The sequence below is a fragment of the Zootoca vivipara genome, chromosome 1 (genome assembly GCF_963506605.1).
Source record: "Zootoca vivipara chromosome 1, rZooViv1.1, whole genome shotgun sequence".
Lineage (NCBI taxonomy): Eukaryota > Metazoa > Chordata > Lepidosauria > Squamata > Lacertidae > Zootoca > Zootoca vivipara.
The window spans coordinates 22,338,601-22,356,796 of NC_083276.1; the positions used below are offsets into that span (position 1 = coordinate 22,338,601).

An 18,196-nucleotide genomic window follows, 5' to 3' on the forward strand; every position below is an offset into this window, starting at 1 on the left:
AAGTATTTGTGTAAATGTTAGCAAAGATGCATGCTTTTTACATGTCTTTAATTTGGTCTCCCTTTATTTGGCAAGTCTTGAATAAGTTGTATCAACTTCAAAAAGCAACAAAGTTTAAACTTGCATTTGTCAAAAAAAGTATTGAAGTTTGCTGAAATGTTTTATGTGTGGATTTAAATTTTAAAAGCAGTAAGGGCTTACAATTTCATAACTGTGCATATGTTCAAATATATTTGTTCTACCCTCAAAAAATAAACTTGTCTGTGTACAAAGTACTACATGTGTCATCAGTTTAATTGTTAATTTATCAACAATGTATTCTTTGTTGTATACACTTTGCTGAAATACTAGTGTTCTTTGCACTTCTAAAACTAAGAACCAGATGTTGGTTGTGGTAGGGCTGGGCGATGTTAGATTTTCAACATCGTGATGTATCACCACCAGCCAGACGTCACGGTCTGGTGAGATACTGCAATGTTGAAACAAACTACATTGGCCCAGCTGGCTAGAGGCAGGGTGAAACTGCCGCAGTTCTCACTGCCGGAGCTACGGCCCTTTCACCCCAGTGCCTTGCAGGCTAGGGCCAATGCAGCTGGCCCAGGCTGCTGCTCATTTGGGGAGCAGGAGGGCTCCCCCAACCCCAGCTGGGCTAGCCCCAACACCTCTGCAGCATCAGGTTTTGCTCAGCTGTGCCATAGAAGAAGCCTCCCCTCACCCGATCTGCAGCATCAGATTGCTCCGATGGGGTGGGCGGAGGCTTCTTCCACGTCCCATCTGAGCAGCATCGCCGCAACGCCGCAGCATTGGGCTTCGTGCAGCTGGGGCGTAGAAGAAGCCTCCCCCCGCCCCAGCTGGGTGATCCAATGCTCCTGGGGCACCGGGGTCACTCAGATGGTGGGGGCAGTTTTGTGGAGCCCCCACCCTTCTGCCAGCTTGGGCAAGCCAGACTGGGCACTCCCTTCAGCTTGGCTGAAAGGAGTGGCAACCGGGTGGTCCTCAGCCGAGCAGTTTAAAGATGTGGAGGGAGGAACAAGTCTCGACTATGCAGCTTGTTTCTCCCTCTGCGCCATATGAGGGCAGACCACCATGTCTGTTTCACTCAACGGTATATGGTATATTGCTGGTGCTGCGTTTCTGAGTTCCTCTGGATGAAGTTGCTCTGCTAGCAGAGGGACTCAGGAGCAAAAGTTGTTTCATCAGTGATATACCACTGAGTGAAACCAACATTGTGGTCTGCCCCTCATACTGGTCCTGGGCGATATATTGATAGGGGGTGAAGACTTGAGTCTAGAAATTTGTGTCTTGGTTGAAGAAGGGTGATGTCATGCAGGAAAGGCGTTTTTAACTCTTCCACTACCTGCCATAGCTTCTTTTTCCTGTGCTGCAATTTTTGATGTGTGTTATGTATTGGCAAAGGGGCTGGCATTCAAAGGTATTTGAGGATCTATTTCATTAGGGGTACAATAACGTCTGTTGGTCTTTAGGTGCTAGGAGACTTTTTTGCTTCTTATTTATGACTGCAGCTGAAGAAAACAAGCTCCGTACCACTGGCTTTCAGCTGGTGGGTTGGGAACCACTAGTGCAGGGGTCAAGAAACTTTTTCAGCAGGGGGTCAGTCCACTTCCCTCAGACCTTGTGGGGGGCTGGACTATATTGGGGGGGAGGGGAAATGAACGAATTCCTATACCCCACAAATAACCCAGAGATGCATTTTAAATAAAAGCACACATTCTACTCATGTAAAAACACCAGGCAGGCCCCACAAATAACCCAGAGATGCATTTTAAATAAAAGGACACATTCTCCTCGTGTAAAAACACGCTGATTCCCGGACTGTTCGCAGACCAGATTTAGAAGGTGATTGGGCCAGATCTGGCCCCTGGGCTTTAGTTTGCTTACCTATGCACTAGTGAGTCACAGGCTGATCCAAGGTGGGTAGCAACAGGAGCACTACCACCATGTACACATATGGAAAAGGATTAAGAAATGGGTCTCCAAATTTAGAGGTAAAAAGTCTGAAGAATACTGCTCTACACCATGCAATTAGTAATTTTGTTTAAAAATTCCTTTAAATCACTTATGGGTGATTTTTGTTTTTTAAATCCAGTCTTAACCAAGTAAAGGCTACTTCTCATCTGCATTTCCCCCTCCCCCCCAAGCTCAATCTCTTGTTTAAGTATTTTTATTACAGTTTTGTTGAATCAGAATACTGCTCCTTATACAGCAGCATAATGGTACTTCTCGTTTCTTATTGATGTACTGTGTTGTATTCTGTTTTCTAAAGTCTCAAAATCTTTCTTTTGGGAGAAGCTTTTGGACCTGAAGCATATTTTTTTGTGTCCTTTCCCCCCCTTCCATTATATGTATTACCTCTTCTTTAAAGATTGAATTTCTTTCCCACTAACAATCTGAAATGCTTTTTGTTTTGAACTGACCTAGTGCTCAGAAAGGCTATAACTCCACCTTGGTAAGCAGCCAGTTACAAATGTTTGCCTTAGATAGCAGCTTGCTGTACATCTTCTGCGAAGAGAACTACAGTAATACGTCGGGTTACGAACGCGTTCCGTTCTGGATCGCAGTTCGTAACCCGAATAGTTCGTAAACCGAACGCGATGGGTGCTGCCATTTTGCGCATGCGCAGATCGCGCGATTTTCGCGCTTTGCGCATGCGCAGATCGCGCGATTGCGCGCGCGCCGCTTCTGCGCACGCGCGCGCGGCGAGATCACTTCCGGGTTTGCGCAGTTCGTAACCCGAACTGTTCGCAAACCGAGGTGGTCGTAACCCGAGGTACGACTGTACAGTAAAAGTTTCAGAGTGCTTGCTCTGTTTAATGTACTGGCTAAAAAATATTATCTTCAGTCGTAGCCCAGGTAATATCCAATTTTTACAGGTTATCTTGGGGCTGTACATACCTCTGTAAATATTCAGCAAGATACTTTGGGGGCAAGTTCACAGGCATAACAGGGATGATCCTCTACATACACAGAGTGTTTGAGCCATGCACACATACCCTTGTACATGCACAATGTCTTATGTGACCTGAAGAATATATACCGTAAATAGGGAAAGGTCAGGGCCAGCCCAAGACCTTTTGGCACCTGAGGTGAACTGCAAAATGGTGCCACCTTTCCCCAGGGAAGAAGGGGTGAGTGAATATCTAATCAGGAACAGGGAGGGGAGGGGATACATTGGGATCTGCTGCCACTGTGTATCCTGCCACCCGAGGCAATCGCCTCACCTTGACTCTTGGGTGGGTCGGCCCTAGAAAGAATTGTGGAAATGTTTATACAGATGTACACTCCCTCCCATGAGTTGGAAGGATTGTTGTCTCACTATGTGTAGAGGATCACCAATTTCTTAAGTCCATAAACTACCCTTTTAATGGGCTTAAGCCTATTTCATCATCTGTGTAAGTTTAGTAACCAGTCTCCAGTGGTTCCAGCTCTAACCTAGTGTTTGGTTTCCTAGGATGGCAGGTAAATGAAGACTGTGGTTTCTTTAAGATAAATGCTTTTATTTACACACATATACTGAGCATAGGATGAGAGGACTCGCAGCATTCCAACAGATCTTTTCTCCTGAATAGGTTTCCAGGGAAGGCCCACAAACACATAGCTTTGGATCCAGCAAACTAGAGAGGCTTTGCCTCCCCCCACCCCCAGCTAGCATAGCTGCCAAGTTTTCCCTTTTCTCGCGAGGAAGCCTATTCAGCATAAGGGAAAATCCCTTAAAATAAGGGATAACTTGGCAGCTATGCCAGCTAGTCCATCCAAAACACACACAAACACACAACCTCCCTCGGCTTAGTGTTCTCTTTCCTAGGATAACAGTGGCATATAGTCAGATGAGGTGGGTTGGGAAATGCCTGCTGGCTCCTAGAAAGCACCATCACTTTGTTGTTGTCATAACAACCCAGCTCATCTGGCTGATGCTTTGCTTGTCTTTTTAGTGTCAGTCAAAGAGTCAGTGTGGTGTAGTGGTTAAGAGCAGCAGACTCGTAATCTGGGGAACCGGGTTCGCGTCTCCGCTCCTCCACATGCAGCTGCTGGGTGACCTTGGGCTAGTCACACTTCTCTGAAGTCTCTCAGCCCCACCCACCTCACAGGGTGTCTGTTGTGGGGGAGGAGGGGAAAGGAGATTGTTAGCCGCTTTGAGACTCCTTCGGGTAGTGATAAAGCGGGATATCAAATCCATACTCTTCTTCTTCCACTCTGGATGTCTGTACACAGCTGTACCACAAGACAAGCAGAGGGATCATTGCAGTAATCCGTTTATCAGAGTGGCTCTTTCGTTTTCCTTTTGCAGGGACGAGGAACAAACTGCTGTAAAACTGAAAAACAAACTCAGAAGACAGCAGAAAGAACACAACATCAAGGCAATCGTGCATGTGCAGGGCAGCCTATTTGTCTTCGAGAGATATGTGTACACACATGATTTTGCAGCTTTTTGGATCCCAATTCCAGGGTGAACTGGAAGTGGAGTAGGGTAGTGTTGCAAAAAAGTGATGCCTCTCTTAAATGCTTCCTTTCTTTGGAGAATGGGTAGAACCCTCCAACCTATTACTGATAGTTGCTTTTGAACGAGACTTCTGCTAGGCCAGGCATAGGCAAACTAGGCCCTCCAGATGTTTTGAGACTACAATTCCCATCATCTCTGACCACTGGTCCTGTTAGCTAGGGATGATGGGACTTGTAGTCCCAAAACATCTGGAGGGCTGAGTTTGCCTATGCCTGTGCTAGACTTACTAAGAACTTATTAGGTATATATTTCTCAACCACTTCCTTCTGGCAAAAGCTCAATGTGGAATACAAAGGGGCTTTGTTTATATAAAAAACACCCTGCACCTGTTGAAATTCCTTATATACATAACCATTAAAGGGACAGGGTAACCTCCTGCCCTGCATGCTCATTGCCTAGGGCTTGGAAACACGCCCTTGTGGTTAAAAACAAATTGAAAATAAGCAGAACCTCCTAAATCAGGCCAATAAGCCTATCTAGTCCAATATCCTTTGGTGGCCAACCAGATGGCTGTGGGAAACCCAAAAACAGGATTCAAGCACCAGAGCACTCCTCACTCCTGTGGTTTCCAGCAACTCGTATTCAGAAGCATTGCTGCCTCCAGCTGTGGAGGCAGAGCATAGACATGATGGTTAGTAGCCTCCGATAGCTCTCTCCATGCATTTGTTGTCTTAAAGTCATCTAGCTTGGTGGCCAGGCACTCTCATGCAGGCCTCAGGCAGCAGATTTTGGATGTTTTGTTACTATTTTTTACGACCATGAAGGCATTGCCTGGATATTGTATTTATATATAAACAAGCAAACAAAATTAGTTTTATGCCAGAAGTATAATTTTTTACCTTATGGACTCGTGTTTCTGCCACAGCATGACTATGACCTGACACAATAACCGTCCCCTTCCATTGCATGGGGACAAGGGCTTCGTGGCTAGCACCAGTTCAGGGTGTTTGTCATTCACGTTTTTGTTTTTATTGGACGTGTAATACCACTCCAATTCAAAATTGGGTTTGTAATGGCTATAATTCTCCTTAATGCAACACCACTGCAGGTAGCATGTGTATCTCCCCTATATGGAGTACTGTGTCCAATTCTGGGCACCACAATTTAAGAAGGATGTTGACAAGTTAAAACGTGTACCAAGGAGGGCAACCAAGGGTCTGGAAACCAAGCCTTATGAGGAACAGTTGAGGGAGCTGGGTAAAGTGGAAAGTGAGAGAAAATATGATAGCCATCTTCCAATACCTCAAGGGCGTTCACATGGAAGATAGAGCCATAGCTGTCAGGTTTTCCCTTTTCTCATGAGGAAGCCTATTCAGTATATGGGAATTTCCCTTTAAAAAAGGAGGAACTTGACAGCTATGGATAGAGCAAGCTTCTTTTCCCCTGCTCCGGAGAGTAGGACCCAAATCAATGGATTCAAGTTGCAAGAAAAGAGACCAGGAAGAACAGTGTTCAACAGTGGAACAGTCACCCTCAGGAGATTGTGGACTCTCCTCCTTTTGAGGTTTTTAAGCAGAAGTTGGATGACCATTTGTCGTGGATGCTTTAGCTGAGATTTCTGCATTGGAGGGGGTTGGATTAGAAGACCCTTGGGGTCCCTTCCAACTCTATAATTCTATGATTTCTAAGTAAGTCCCAGTGACCTCAGGTCAGTGGCCACCGCACTGCAACCTTCACCAGCAAGCCACCTTTCAGATGTTTCAAAGCGCGACTCGCATCAGCAACAGCCAACGAGGGGCTGGCGAGGGTTGTGGCCACATGCATCTGGAGGGCACCAGGCGGGCGAGGACAGTTCTGATGGGTGCTTTGAGGCTTGCACCTTCTGCCTTTTAAGCTGGTAAAGAGTACCTCTTGTTCTGATGCTGCAACCAGCAGGCTCAACTCCCCCCAGCTACCCCTCTGGGGGAAAAATGAGAGTAAGGTGAGTAAGGAAGGGAAGACTGGTGATTATTACAAACCCTCCAGGTGCCCCTATTTTCCAGGGACAGTCCCGGATTTACAGAAGCCGTCCCGGTTTCTGATTCAATCCCAGAATGTCTCGCTTTTCCCTAGGACGTCCCTATTTTCATCGGAGAAATGTTGGGAGGGTATGGAGTTAGGCAACCCCCAGAGCCAAGGAGATAAGCAGCTATATGACCTTTAGAAGACACCCCTGCATGGGGAAGTTGTTTAATGTTTAATTATGTTTTTACATATGTTGGAAGGCACTCAGAGTGGCTGGGGCAACCCAGTCAGATGGGTAGGGTAATAATAATAATTTATTTGTACCCCGCCCATCTGGCTGGGTTTCCCCAGCCACTCTGGGCGGCTTCCAACAAAATACAGTAATCTATTAAACATTAAAAGCTTCCCTAAACATAATAATCAGTGCTTTTTCTTAAGGGACACGGGTATGCATACCCCTAAACATTTTGTGTATCTAAGTTTGGCCTGATTGAGGGGCAGTATTTCAAAATGAGTAGGAAAATGAGAGTACCCCTAATCATTTTTAAAGGAAAAAAGCACTAATAAAAATAATAAAAATAAATAGAATAAAATGTTCCTATCTTCATCTGAGATATTCTATGTTGGCTGTTTAGGAGTAATAATAAACCATTCATTCATTCATCTGAGAAATGCTGGAGGATATGTATTGAACCGAGGCAACCGGTTGTTATTATTATTAGTTGTTGTTTGTTTGTTTTTAGATATTACTTTCCCCCTTCAACTCTTCAGTGCATGTATTCCTATTCTAGGGCTTATAAATGTCTCTGTCTATATAATTTTATTGCTTCTGAACACCGTCAAATTGTCAATATTAATTGCCTCCCTCAGCCCTGAAATAGGAAGGAGCCGAGCACAGCCAGCAACTCTGGCGACTGAGCTCTTCTCCCGCCCGTCCCATTTTTCCCGCCCAAGGAGCCGCTCCTCCTCCTCCGCCCGCGCCGCCCCCGCCTCGTTCTTCCGAGCGCCCGGCAGGTGGCGCTGCAGCGAGCGGCGCTCGGCTCCCCCTCCGGTTCCCGTTCCGGGGCCGTAGCCGGGCTCGTTCCGCCGCCGAAAAGGCGCCCGCTGCTGCTACTGCTGCCGCCGCCGCCGCCGCTACCCCCTGCCCCCACCCCTGGCCGGCCCCTGCGGCGCTCGGGGGCCGCCCAGCCTCCCCCTGCCGCCATGGCTACCAAGAAAGGGGGTTCGCGGCTGGAGACCGAGATCGAGAGGTGCCGCTCCGAGTGCCAGTGGGAGAGGATCCCCGAGCTCGTCAAGCAGCTCTCGGCCAAGCTCATCGCGAACGGTGCGGCCCTGCGGGGGGGGGGTGAGGTGGGGAAGGGGGAAGGGAAGCCGCGGGGCCGGACCCCCCCCCGACAGAGCTTCCCTCCAAGTAGGCAGCCGCGGTGCGTCAGGGGATGGGTGCCCTCGCGTGGCAGCGGGTAGCCCGCCTTATCGGTTGCACAACAACAAGAGGGGCGCCTCTGGGCATGTGCAGAATGCGGCCCTCCGCCGCCGGGCCACATGAACGCCAGCAGCCCCCCGCAGATCTGACCCTGAGGGCAGAGGCTCCCAGGTCGGAGGGGACGACGACGACGTCCTGCCCTTCCTCACAGATGAAGCTCTGGGTGCTCAATTGAGTTGGGGGGGGGTGCCACTTCTATCACCCCTTCCCCGAGGCTGTGGGTGGTACTCTGCCACTTGAGGTGCCTTGTGTTTTTGCATGTTGAGGCTGCAGAGTGATGTCGTTAGTCTGTGCATGCTCTACGGTATCTCTCTCTCCTTTAATATCGTCCTCTGGCATAAAGTCTGAAGTATCTTGGGTTGAAAACTGGCAGGGAATTTCCTGCGGTTAACGTGTGGTGTTAGGCCAGCCTCAAATTTAAGCCTCGAAGAGCAGCGTTAGGGTGTGAACTGATGGTTCTGGTTTGTTTGTTTGTTTGTTTTTTGGTCAGATCCTCTAATGCTACCGTTTTGTTTGTTTCATACATGCGAGGAGTTGCATATAAATGAAATAGCGTGCACCCGTGTGATTTTATCTAATAGAGGTCTAAGGACTTCTGGCTAAGGCTTTTTAAGCTTGCATCTCATCTGAACACCAGGTAGAGTTTCCTGCCACTTAACCAGAATTAGTGCCAGGGCCGGCCCTACGGCCAGGCTGGGTGGCGCAGGGCACCACGGCGCCGGCCCGCCAGGGGGGCGCCGCGAGCTGCGCCCGCCTGCTGGCCGGCCCGTCGCGCAGCTGCGCCCACGGCAACTGCGCTGTGCCTGCCCGCCCGCCGCGCAGCAGTACCTGTGGCAGCCGCACTGCGCCCGCCCACCACGCTGGGAAACGGGGCGGGGGGCCGCCGGGGGGATCCGTCGCACCACGGCGCCAGGGGCGCTTAAGACGGCCCTGATTAGTGCCTCCATAATTTGGCATTAGCAAAAAGGATTTCCAGGGAGGCCTGAGAATCTATGGCCGGCATCCCCAAACTGCGGCCCTCCAGATGTTTTAGTCTACAACTCCCATGATCCCTAGCTAGCAGGACCAGTGGTCAGGGAAGATGGGAATTGTAGTCCAAAACATCTGGAGGGCCGAAGTTTGGGGATGCCTGATCTATGGCTTGCTTAGCAAGTACAGTAACAATAGCATCAATGAGCAAGTGTGCTGGGAGGAAATTACAGCCACTTCACTCCTCCCCTGGTTTTGGTACTGCTGCACTACCAGGAGCTAAACCATGGTTTGTTTTCGCGTCATGTGTTAACCCGGGCTCATTATTTGTTCGGCTCCAAAGAAACCAAGGTTTGCTCATGCCTTAGCTTCAATTTCCATAATTTAGGTACTCCCCACACTGAGAAATTGTGGCTGGATCTGCTCATTTTGACTGGCCCTCTAAATGGTTTCCCTATTTGAGAAGTTGATCTCATAGTACCACCAATTTTGATATAGTATAACTAATATTGACAATCTGACAATGTTCATACTGAGGAACAATAAAATTATATAGACACAGGCATTTATGGGCCCTAGAATAGGAATACATGCATGGAAGAGTTGTAGGGGCAAAGCAATACCTAAAAACAACAAACAAAAACTCCTATCATGTTGTACTGCCAGGGCCTATAAAAAGAAAGTTATGAGTTCACTTAACATGAGGAAACAATGCTAAACCTGTTTCTCTTTCATGTGTTTTAACTAATAAAAATTAGAAACATAAGGTTACGGTAAAGGACCCCTGGATGGTTAAGTCCAGTCAAAGGCAACTGTGGGGTGCAGCGCTCATCTCGTTTCAGCTGAGGGAGCCGGCGTTTGTCCACAGACAGTTTTCCGGGTCATGTGGCCAGCATGACTAAACCGCTTATGGCCTACAGAGGACTGTGATGAGTGCTAGAGTGCACAGAAATGCCGTTTACTTTCCCGCTGCAGCGGTACCTTTTTATCTACTTGCACTGGTGTGCTTTCGAACTGCTAGGTTGCCAGAAGCTGGGACAAAGCAACAGAAGCTCACCACTGTCATGCGCCGACCTTCCAATCGGCAAGCCCAAGAGACTCAGTGATTAAGACCACAGCGCCACCCGTGTCCCAGTGGAAACAGAATACAATACTGAACACCCCTTGCAGGGATTCTGATGCATTGAGCTATGGCGTAAAATGGTCCTTCTTTCTGTGAGCAGAGTACTGGAATTGGGAATTTGATAAATCTGAAAAGTTTTGGTCCAATATTGATCATGCATTTTTTAAAACCTTTGTATGGGATCAACAAAGATGGTAACTATCAACAGGTTTCATGCTTAAGCTTCTTACAAGAGAGAGAGAGAGAGAGAGAGAGAGAGAAAAGCTGTTGTAAAACAGTAATGATTGATTCATGTTTATTCCACCCCTCCTCCAAGCAGCCTTATGGAGCCCTTTTATCCTGACAACAACCCTGTTGTTTAGACTAAGGCTGGGTAGGTTACTGGTCTAACACTGTCTGATGTGCTTCATGGCTGAGTGGATACTTCAGCTTACGGGCCCCCTGGTTCCATCCTCATCCTTTGTGCACTATGCACTATGCCATTGCCACCTATAGCTGTGTTCCTGTTTGGATTTACCTATACAGGTGTCCTCCTACTTATCCTGGGGTTTACGTTCCAGGCCCTCACATGCATAAGTGAAATCGCTTAGTGTAGAGCTCCCCTACGGGGAGCCACTGCATGTGGCGTTGGCTGGCCATGAAGGGAGAACGCCGAGAAGGGCACCCAGCAAAACTGGTGCCAGGATGGGGGTGTGGATACGCAGCGGAGAAGGGGAGAAGGCGCCTCCTGCCCCACACTGCTGGTTGATCAAAGGCCACCAACCCTCTCCTGAGCAACTTCAGGGCAGTAGCCCCAAGTAAGGATATGCCTATTCATTCATTCATTCATTCATTTTGCAGCGACCTGCATAAATGCAGTTGTGCACAAGTGGGATGCACATAAGGGTGTGTGTAAAAAGGTACAAGATAAAGGACCCCTGGATGGTTAAGTCCAGTCAAAGGCGACTATGTACCTGTAGTTATATCAGAGAGCTAATCTGAGAAGTTCCAGGCTTGCCCATGATTGCTGCCATAACGATTAATTTCACCATAATGGCATTTTTACAAGTAAGCTACACAGTGGCATTTTTGGAATATTTGACAATATTAGACTGGTCAGTTGCACAGTTTGTCAGCCCTATGGTTAAGAGTGTGGTGTTATATGCAATTGTAAGTCCTGAAAATAACATTTTTTAAATTAAAAAAATTCCACTATATTAATGTAGCATTTGCTGTTATAAATTGCAAGGCGGTCATTAGCTACTGTGAACATTTGTGGTGTAGTACTTTCAGTCTTTAGTACAGTGTCTTTCAAAATGCATTACAGGGAGCCCTGGGATTCTTGAAAGAGAAGCTATATAAAAGTCTAAATAAATAATAAATAAAATAAGAAGGAGCAACTTTTAAAGAATAAGCATGTAAGTCCCACTTTTTCCAGTGGGATGTACTTCCCAGTCCACGTGTTTTGTTTAGCAGACTTGGTTTGCAAGCTTATACAATTTACTTGGAAGTAAAATGCATTCAGTAAAGTGGAACTTGCATTTGAGTACTCCTGCATGTTTGGATCAGACAGGCTCTAATGTTATATGTACATACAGTACTTGGAAATAAGTTCTACTGAAATGAATAATTTGTAGTGGGCAGCTGCAAGCTATAAAAACAATATTGGTGTGGAAAGCAACACTTGCAGCTATCACTTCAGTTGAACCACAAACCTCTGTTAACATGATATTTTAAAATTCCAGATTGTCACTATTTTTGGTTGGCCTTCAATCATGTACTGGCTAATTCAAATTGCATCACTCCCCCCAAATCAGACCTTTTGTGATAAGGAAAGTGATTGGGGTGATGACACTGGAATGAATGGGATAACTAGTAATATAATCTTAACAAACAAATTGGAATGAATGAATGAACAACTAAATAGTCATTGTTATCTAACCTTCCTGCAAATATGTGCAAATAAATCTGGATTAATGTCCAATAAACTGGTCATTTGGAAGCAACCTAACAAGCTTTACTAAAGCTATGTTGGTCTTTTCACATGTGCATGACATGAGGTCCTACACACTTGCCACCAACCAAGAAGTACAGTAGTTACTACTGAAGATTTCAAATTGCAGGTTATAGTTGTGCTCTGAGTGGTGATATTTTGCTGGATTATAGGATAGAATTTAGGAATCTCTGTGTAGAAGGAGGCAGTTTTCTGCCCAAAAAGGAAGAAGTTTTGAATGAGGTTTCCATAGCATTTTGATCATTTTTTTTTTACATCTTCATATCTACGTTACTCCCTCCCCAACTAGCTCTTTTATTTCTTGTAAACAAGTCTGATCACTGTTTAAAAAGCCAAAAGCTCAAAGTATGCTGACAAGATGAGAGGATACGAATATGTCATTAAACCTATCTTCATTGATTGTTAGCATTTGATATTTTGAGTTCCAATGTGCTTTGGTTTAGTGAAGCATTCCAGGCTTGTGGTTATTAGCAGTACTATCTGCAGAGGGGTATTGAGAGCTTTTCCATTAACAGCGATTCTCATACCAATGGCTTTAAAGGCTTTTAGAGGGTATTTGAGATACCACACTTCTCTTGTAGCAAAGCGCTCTGTGGTATTCCAGTACTGCTGCCAGTTTAGTCACGATATCCCTCCAGGCATTCTTTTAAGTAAGCTTCTCTATTTATGTTTTGGAGTAAGGGAAAGCATGGTACCGGGATATGGTGATGAGAGTGTACCACGATTAAAGAGTGGGGTATGTTGTTGCTGCCAGTGGCTATCACGGATTAAAAAGCAATGTGATTGACATAAAGTCCTAAATATATTTATTTGAGAATACATACCATACGAGCAGAATTTGCTTGTAGGTTTTAAGCTAAGAATTATAATATATTTATTTATATCAAAGAGTTTTGGACCATAGGGTGAAGTTTAAATCTGGAAGGTGCTGAACTCTTATGACTGAGAAGCTGTCAGAGAAACTTGGATTGGCTGAGATAGAAGAAATAAACTGCTGATATTGGCTATGAAACTAACCACAGTTTTTCATGTGAAGCTGTGGTTAGTTGAAAATGGAAAGGAGAAACTTTGAGGACATGCCATATCCAATGCTTAACCTTTTGACATACAGGCAGCAACCATTTTGTGCGGGGGGTGGAGTTTCCGTTCTTGGAGCCCAGCGTCCAAGCATTGATGAAGTGCATCAGCCCCACTTCGGAACCCTCATGCCACGTTTGGCAACATTATCTTCAAGAGGCATCCAAACGTGCAGAGAACAAACAGGTGGGCAGACAGACAAACCATTCTCCCCCAATAGGGGTGGCATAGAAATTTAATAAAATCATACTCCCTAGAAAGTATGTTAGGCACCATACACACCACAAACTGTTCTATTGGCTACAATAAAATGCTTATTTCAATCCTAATTTCAGCAGCGGCAGGGAACACTATGGGTATACAAATCAAGACGAGGTCTTTTTCAGTATGTTAGGGATATGAGCAGCAGCATTCACCTTAATGTTGTGTAGTTCTTATTTACCAGGAACCAAAATTGGTAAGAATGTCCTTCCTTTGCTGCTTAGCTGTTGTCATAACCTTCTGTGATATTCCTGTTTCTTTTTGCTAAGTAGCATTATGAAGCAGTTATGCAGATCTCTTAGCAACTAATCTCATAAGTAGACTACCCTAAAGTGGTTGTGTTTTTTGTGCACGATAAAAACATGAATTTGTTCTGTTTTCTTGACCCTGCCTCTTTCTGGTTCAATTATATTCAAGTAATCAGAATTGCAGGCAGTTATTCAATAACACCTATGCACTGGAGCACTGGTGCAAATTGTCTACTTCAGTTTGCAGCCATAGCTCTCAGAGTGAACGGCAATTTCTCTAGTATAGCCATTCTATGGTGTTGAACATATATTGTTTTTCTCTACTTAATACTGTTACAGGACTTGTTTTCCTCATTGCTGTTGTCTTCACAGAGTGGATATCTTTAAGTGTTTTTGCTGCTCTTCGGAGTATGCAGTGTCAGGAAACCTTGCTTGACCAGGAAGGGAGGGGGCAGCAATGTGGTTTCCATATACAGTAGTCATGTAGTATGTAGGGAGAAAATGCCGCTGCTGGTATAGACACATTTGCTCCTGTTAATGCCACATGCATTTTTTGAGCAATGCTAAAGCTTGAGACGTGGCAATTTGTTAACCTTTGCAAGTGATGCAATCAGTATTGGTAGCCTTCTGTACTTGCTGGCTTTCTTGTGCAACTAAACAATCGACTCCTTATGCTGTTCTATAAATATTTGATTGCGGATTTTTCTGGTTATCTAATTCAGTATACAAGGAAATTGGCCACTTCCAAGCTATTCAAAATCAGCAGTGGGTTAAGAACTTTTTTAAAAAAAGTTGAGTAAAGTATGAAACCTCGATAGACATTTTGTCAGTCTTTAACTGCATGCCCTATAACGGGCACGTTCAACAGGTAGATCACTGGATGTCTGTGGTAGATCACTGATAGATCACTGGCTAAAACAAGCTCAACATTTTTGCCCTGCACCCCCCAAAAATGGGGCTTTCCTCCTCCCTGGAAAAACTCAACAACTTTGACCTGAAGCCCCCAAAAGGGGGTAGATCACTGCCAGTTTTTAACTCTGTGAGTAGATTGCAGTCTCTTGGGAGTTGGGCACCCCTGCCCTATAACAACCAGCTGCTGGTTTCCCTGACTCATTAATTCTTGACTTCACTCTTTGACAATCACTGCTTTGAAGATTCTTTTTGGTGTTTTGAGCTTCCAGTATATGGTAACGTGGTGTCTAAGAACGGCCTTTATACCATGATCACATGAAGCAAGTTTCATTGGCTGTTCCAGGTTAATAATTGTCTCTCTCTCCTGGTTACTTTTAGGTGCTTACAGTTGATCATCTAGTGCTGTGGTTCCCAAATAGCCAAGTACTGCCGATTCCATTTTTCAAATTCCCTGGGGTCCACAGACCACCATTTGGGAATCACTGATATAGTATGAATAATAAGTTGTAACTCCATTTACGTAACCCTCTGGTTATGTAAACTTCAGGATGCACACATGCCAAACCCGGAAGTATTTTACCGAGTTTCGCCACGCGCGCATGTGCAAAAGTAGTAGACAAGCGGTCTGCACATGCGCAGAAGCGGTCCTCAGGTTGTGGAAACCTCGGGATCTGACTGGACCTCCGGAACAGATCCTGTCCGCAACCAGAGGTACCACTGTACTGAAAACCTCCTGTAGCTACTTTATTTCCACCCTGTTCATAGTCCCAGTGTTTCATCTCTTTACTGTTCCTTGAGCTCTGATTTCTACTTAAATTATCCCAGCCAATTGAGGATTACATTGCAAGTGCAATGACATCATGCTGCTAGCCAGTCGGATTCATTCAAATGACATCACAGAGTCAAAGCTAGAAGCCTTACCCTCTCTTTGAACGGGGCTTGAGGAGGAAAGCACATTGTGATAATGTTTGCACCTTCGCTTATGTAAATAAGTGCTGGAAGGAGGGGAAATTTTCATGGTGGATGCAAAAGCAGTTGTACTCGAAAGCCTTGCAAGTCAAACGTTTTGGCTCCCGAACGCCGCAAACCCGGAAGTGAGTGTTGTGGTTTGCGAACGTTCTTTGGAACCTGAACATCCGACATGGGTTCCGTGGCTTCCGATTGGCTGCAGGAGCTTCCTGCAGCCAATTGGAAGCCACACCTTGGTTTCTGAAATTTTTTAAGTCGAACGGACTTCTGGATTGGATTTCGTTCGACTTCCGAGGTACGAGTGTAGTTCAGCTTGGCCTTAAATATACAAAATGATACAGGGATTTATATATATATATTTTGTGGGGGAGCAAATTGGTCACTAAAAGTACTATTCAGTAGGCCACAATCATATTTCTTGCAACTGCCCTGCTTGGTCGTCAGGGGGCTTAGCTCAGCTTCACACTAGGGTGTTGGAGTGAAAAACAGGATTGACCAGAGGCCACAGAAATATGTATAGAATGATGGCTCTACAATCTTCCTCTAAATCTCTATAAAGCTATTGGCTGTGCACAGCCCGGAATGTAGACTTAATGAACAACAACCTAGAAATGCTAAGAGTTAGTAAGGCAAATCAGTTCCTTTTTGTCTCAAAGTGGAAATTGGTTTTCAAACTGTCTAGGGTCCAAAGTAAACATTTACAACTGTAACTGCATGTAATGATAGCCTGACTTTTGTTGTGGCCCACTACTAGTGGGGCAATCAATCCTTTAGTCTGAAACTTTGCTTTTCTCCTTTGGATAAGGCACCTGTTTGTAGAGTAAATATAAAAAGGGACCCTTGACCATTAGGTCCAGTCGTGACCGACTCTGGGGTTGCGGCTCTCATCTCGCGTTATTGGCTGAGGGAGCCAGCGTACAGCTTCCAGGTCATGCAGCCAGCATGACAAAGCCACTTCTGGCGAACCAGAGCAGCACACGGAAACACCGTTTACCTTCCCGCTGTAGCGGTATCTTTTTGTCTACTTGCACTTTGACATGCTTTCGAACTGCTAGGTTGGCAGGAGCTGGGACTGAGCAACGGGAGCTCACCCTGTCGCAGGGATTCGAACCGCCGACCTTCTGATCAGCAAGCCCTAGGCTCTGTGGTTTAACCCACAGCGCCACCCGCGTCCTTAGAGTAAATATAGGTCAGTGCATTTGTGGAGAAATGAATTCTCCTCTCCCTCCTGAAGGCCCTTTGCAAAGGAGAAGCAGCTGTTAGATTAAATTTACACTTAGCTGTGGCTCTTGGGGCCCTAACTATCGGAATGATTGATTTCCAAACTTATGCCAGTAGCTCCCCAACTCATTCTTAGAGCCGAACATCGTGTTCTTCATGCTAATAATTTCTGCTTGGGCAAAGCAGTTATTAGAAATTATAACTATGGCTTATGGGCCAGAGTGAGATGTCAACTACAGTATGTTTACAAAAGCTGTAGAACACTCATTCCTTCAGTAATATATGAACAGCAGTTCCCGTTACTTTGGTAATTATTGCATAGCAGACTGTCTTAGGGCTATGATGCACACTGTTAACAAGATGGATTTACGGTTTTGTTTACCCACAAATCAGATAGGAGTTTGCTGAATGTCCTCTCCCAGACTTTCCCAGATTCCTGGCAAGTAGACATGGGCATAAATCTTTCTGGTATTACACTTTCCATTAAGTGAAAGTTCATGCAGTAGACAGTTGAAGTTCTCAAAGTGTCTGTCACCTGTGTGTGGTTACAGACAGTTAACCAAGATTGTTTGTACGCTGGTTGAAGAAGACTCGAATAAAATTCATTTCTGAATTTCTTTCTAAAATCTTAAAACCTCTAGAACAAATATACTTAGAACAACGCTACTGGTATAGCAAGCAGATTTGACATACATATAGTTATACATGCCCTATTCTATTTTGCATACATAACTAATTCTGTTATGCATGCCTAATTCTGAAAGTTGTTGTACAGCAATTATGTGTCACTGTATAAAGCATCCAAAATTTACTTAAATGCAGTGCAGAGATTTTAAAGGATAAGACAATACCTGCCCAAAGGCTCATAATCTAATAGATGCAATACTGTGGGGAATAGCATGAGGAGGAGGGCAAGCAAATTCTGGTATCGGTGCTTGTCTGTGGAATTTTTTTAAAGGAGCCTAAATACGTTAAATCAATATGAGCTGTGCAAGCTGTTGGTCACAGTGCTGTGTGGTCCTCTGCTGCAAAAGTACACGGTTGTAACTTGGCAGTTGATGGGTGGGTAAAAGAGTGTAGAAGATATATGAAGTTAGGAGGGAAGAAGAAACCTGAAGTAAGTGCACGACCCTCCTCACCCATTAAAACACATTTTACAAGGTTTCTTCAGTACAAACGGTGCATTAAATATAGAACTACTGTTATCTTGACATCCTTTTTAAGGAACAGGAAAAGCCACTCCCAGGGGAGAGACACAAGAGCAGAGAAGGGAGAGTGGCATTTTCCTTCTTGCTGTGGCCCTGTTGACTGACATTCAATGCCCTTTAAAATGTGTGTATGTAGGGGTTATTGGGTTGTTGTTGTTTTCATTATGATTATGTATTCTATGTTTTTATATCATGATTTTATCCTGTGAACCACTCTGAGACCTGCGGGTATAGGGCAGTACCCACATTTAATTAACCAATTAATTAAT

At 45.2% G+C, this 18,196-nt stretch overlaps 1 protein-coding gene across 3 annotated transcripts in view; it reads left to right on the forward strand.

The window, feature by feature from the left end:
* The first annotated feature begins 7,592 nt into the window (after positions 1-7,592).
* TTC7B (tetratricopeptide repeat domain 7B) overlaps positions 7,593-18,196 on the forward strand; it is a 105,361-nt gene continuing 94,757 nt past the window's right edge. For 2 of the 3 annotated variants that reach the window (XM_060272302.1, XM_035101893.2), the window contains exon 1: positions 7,594-7,787. In XM_060272302.1, the coding sequence (XP_060128285.1) occupies positions 7,667-7,787 (121 nt within the window). In that variant the 5' untranslated portion in view covers positions 7,594-7,666. Of the gene's footprint in view, positions 7,788-18,196 lie in introns of all 3 variants that reach the window. The other variant, XM_035101891.2, reaches the window with a different exon arrangement.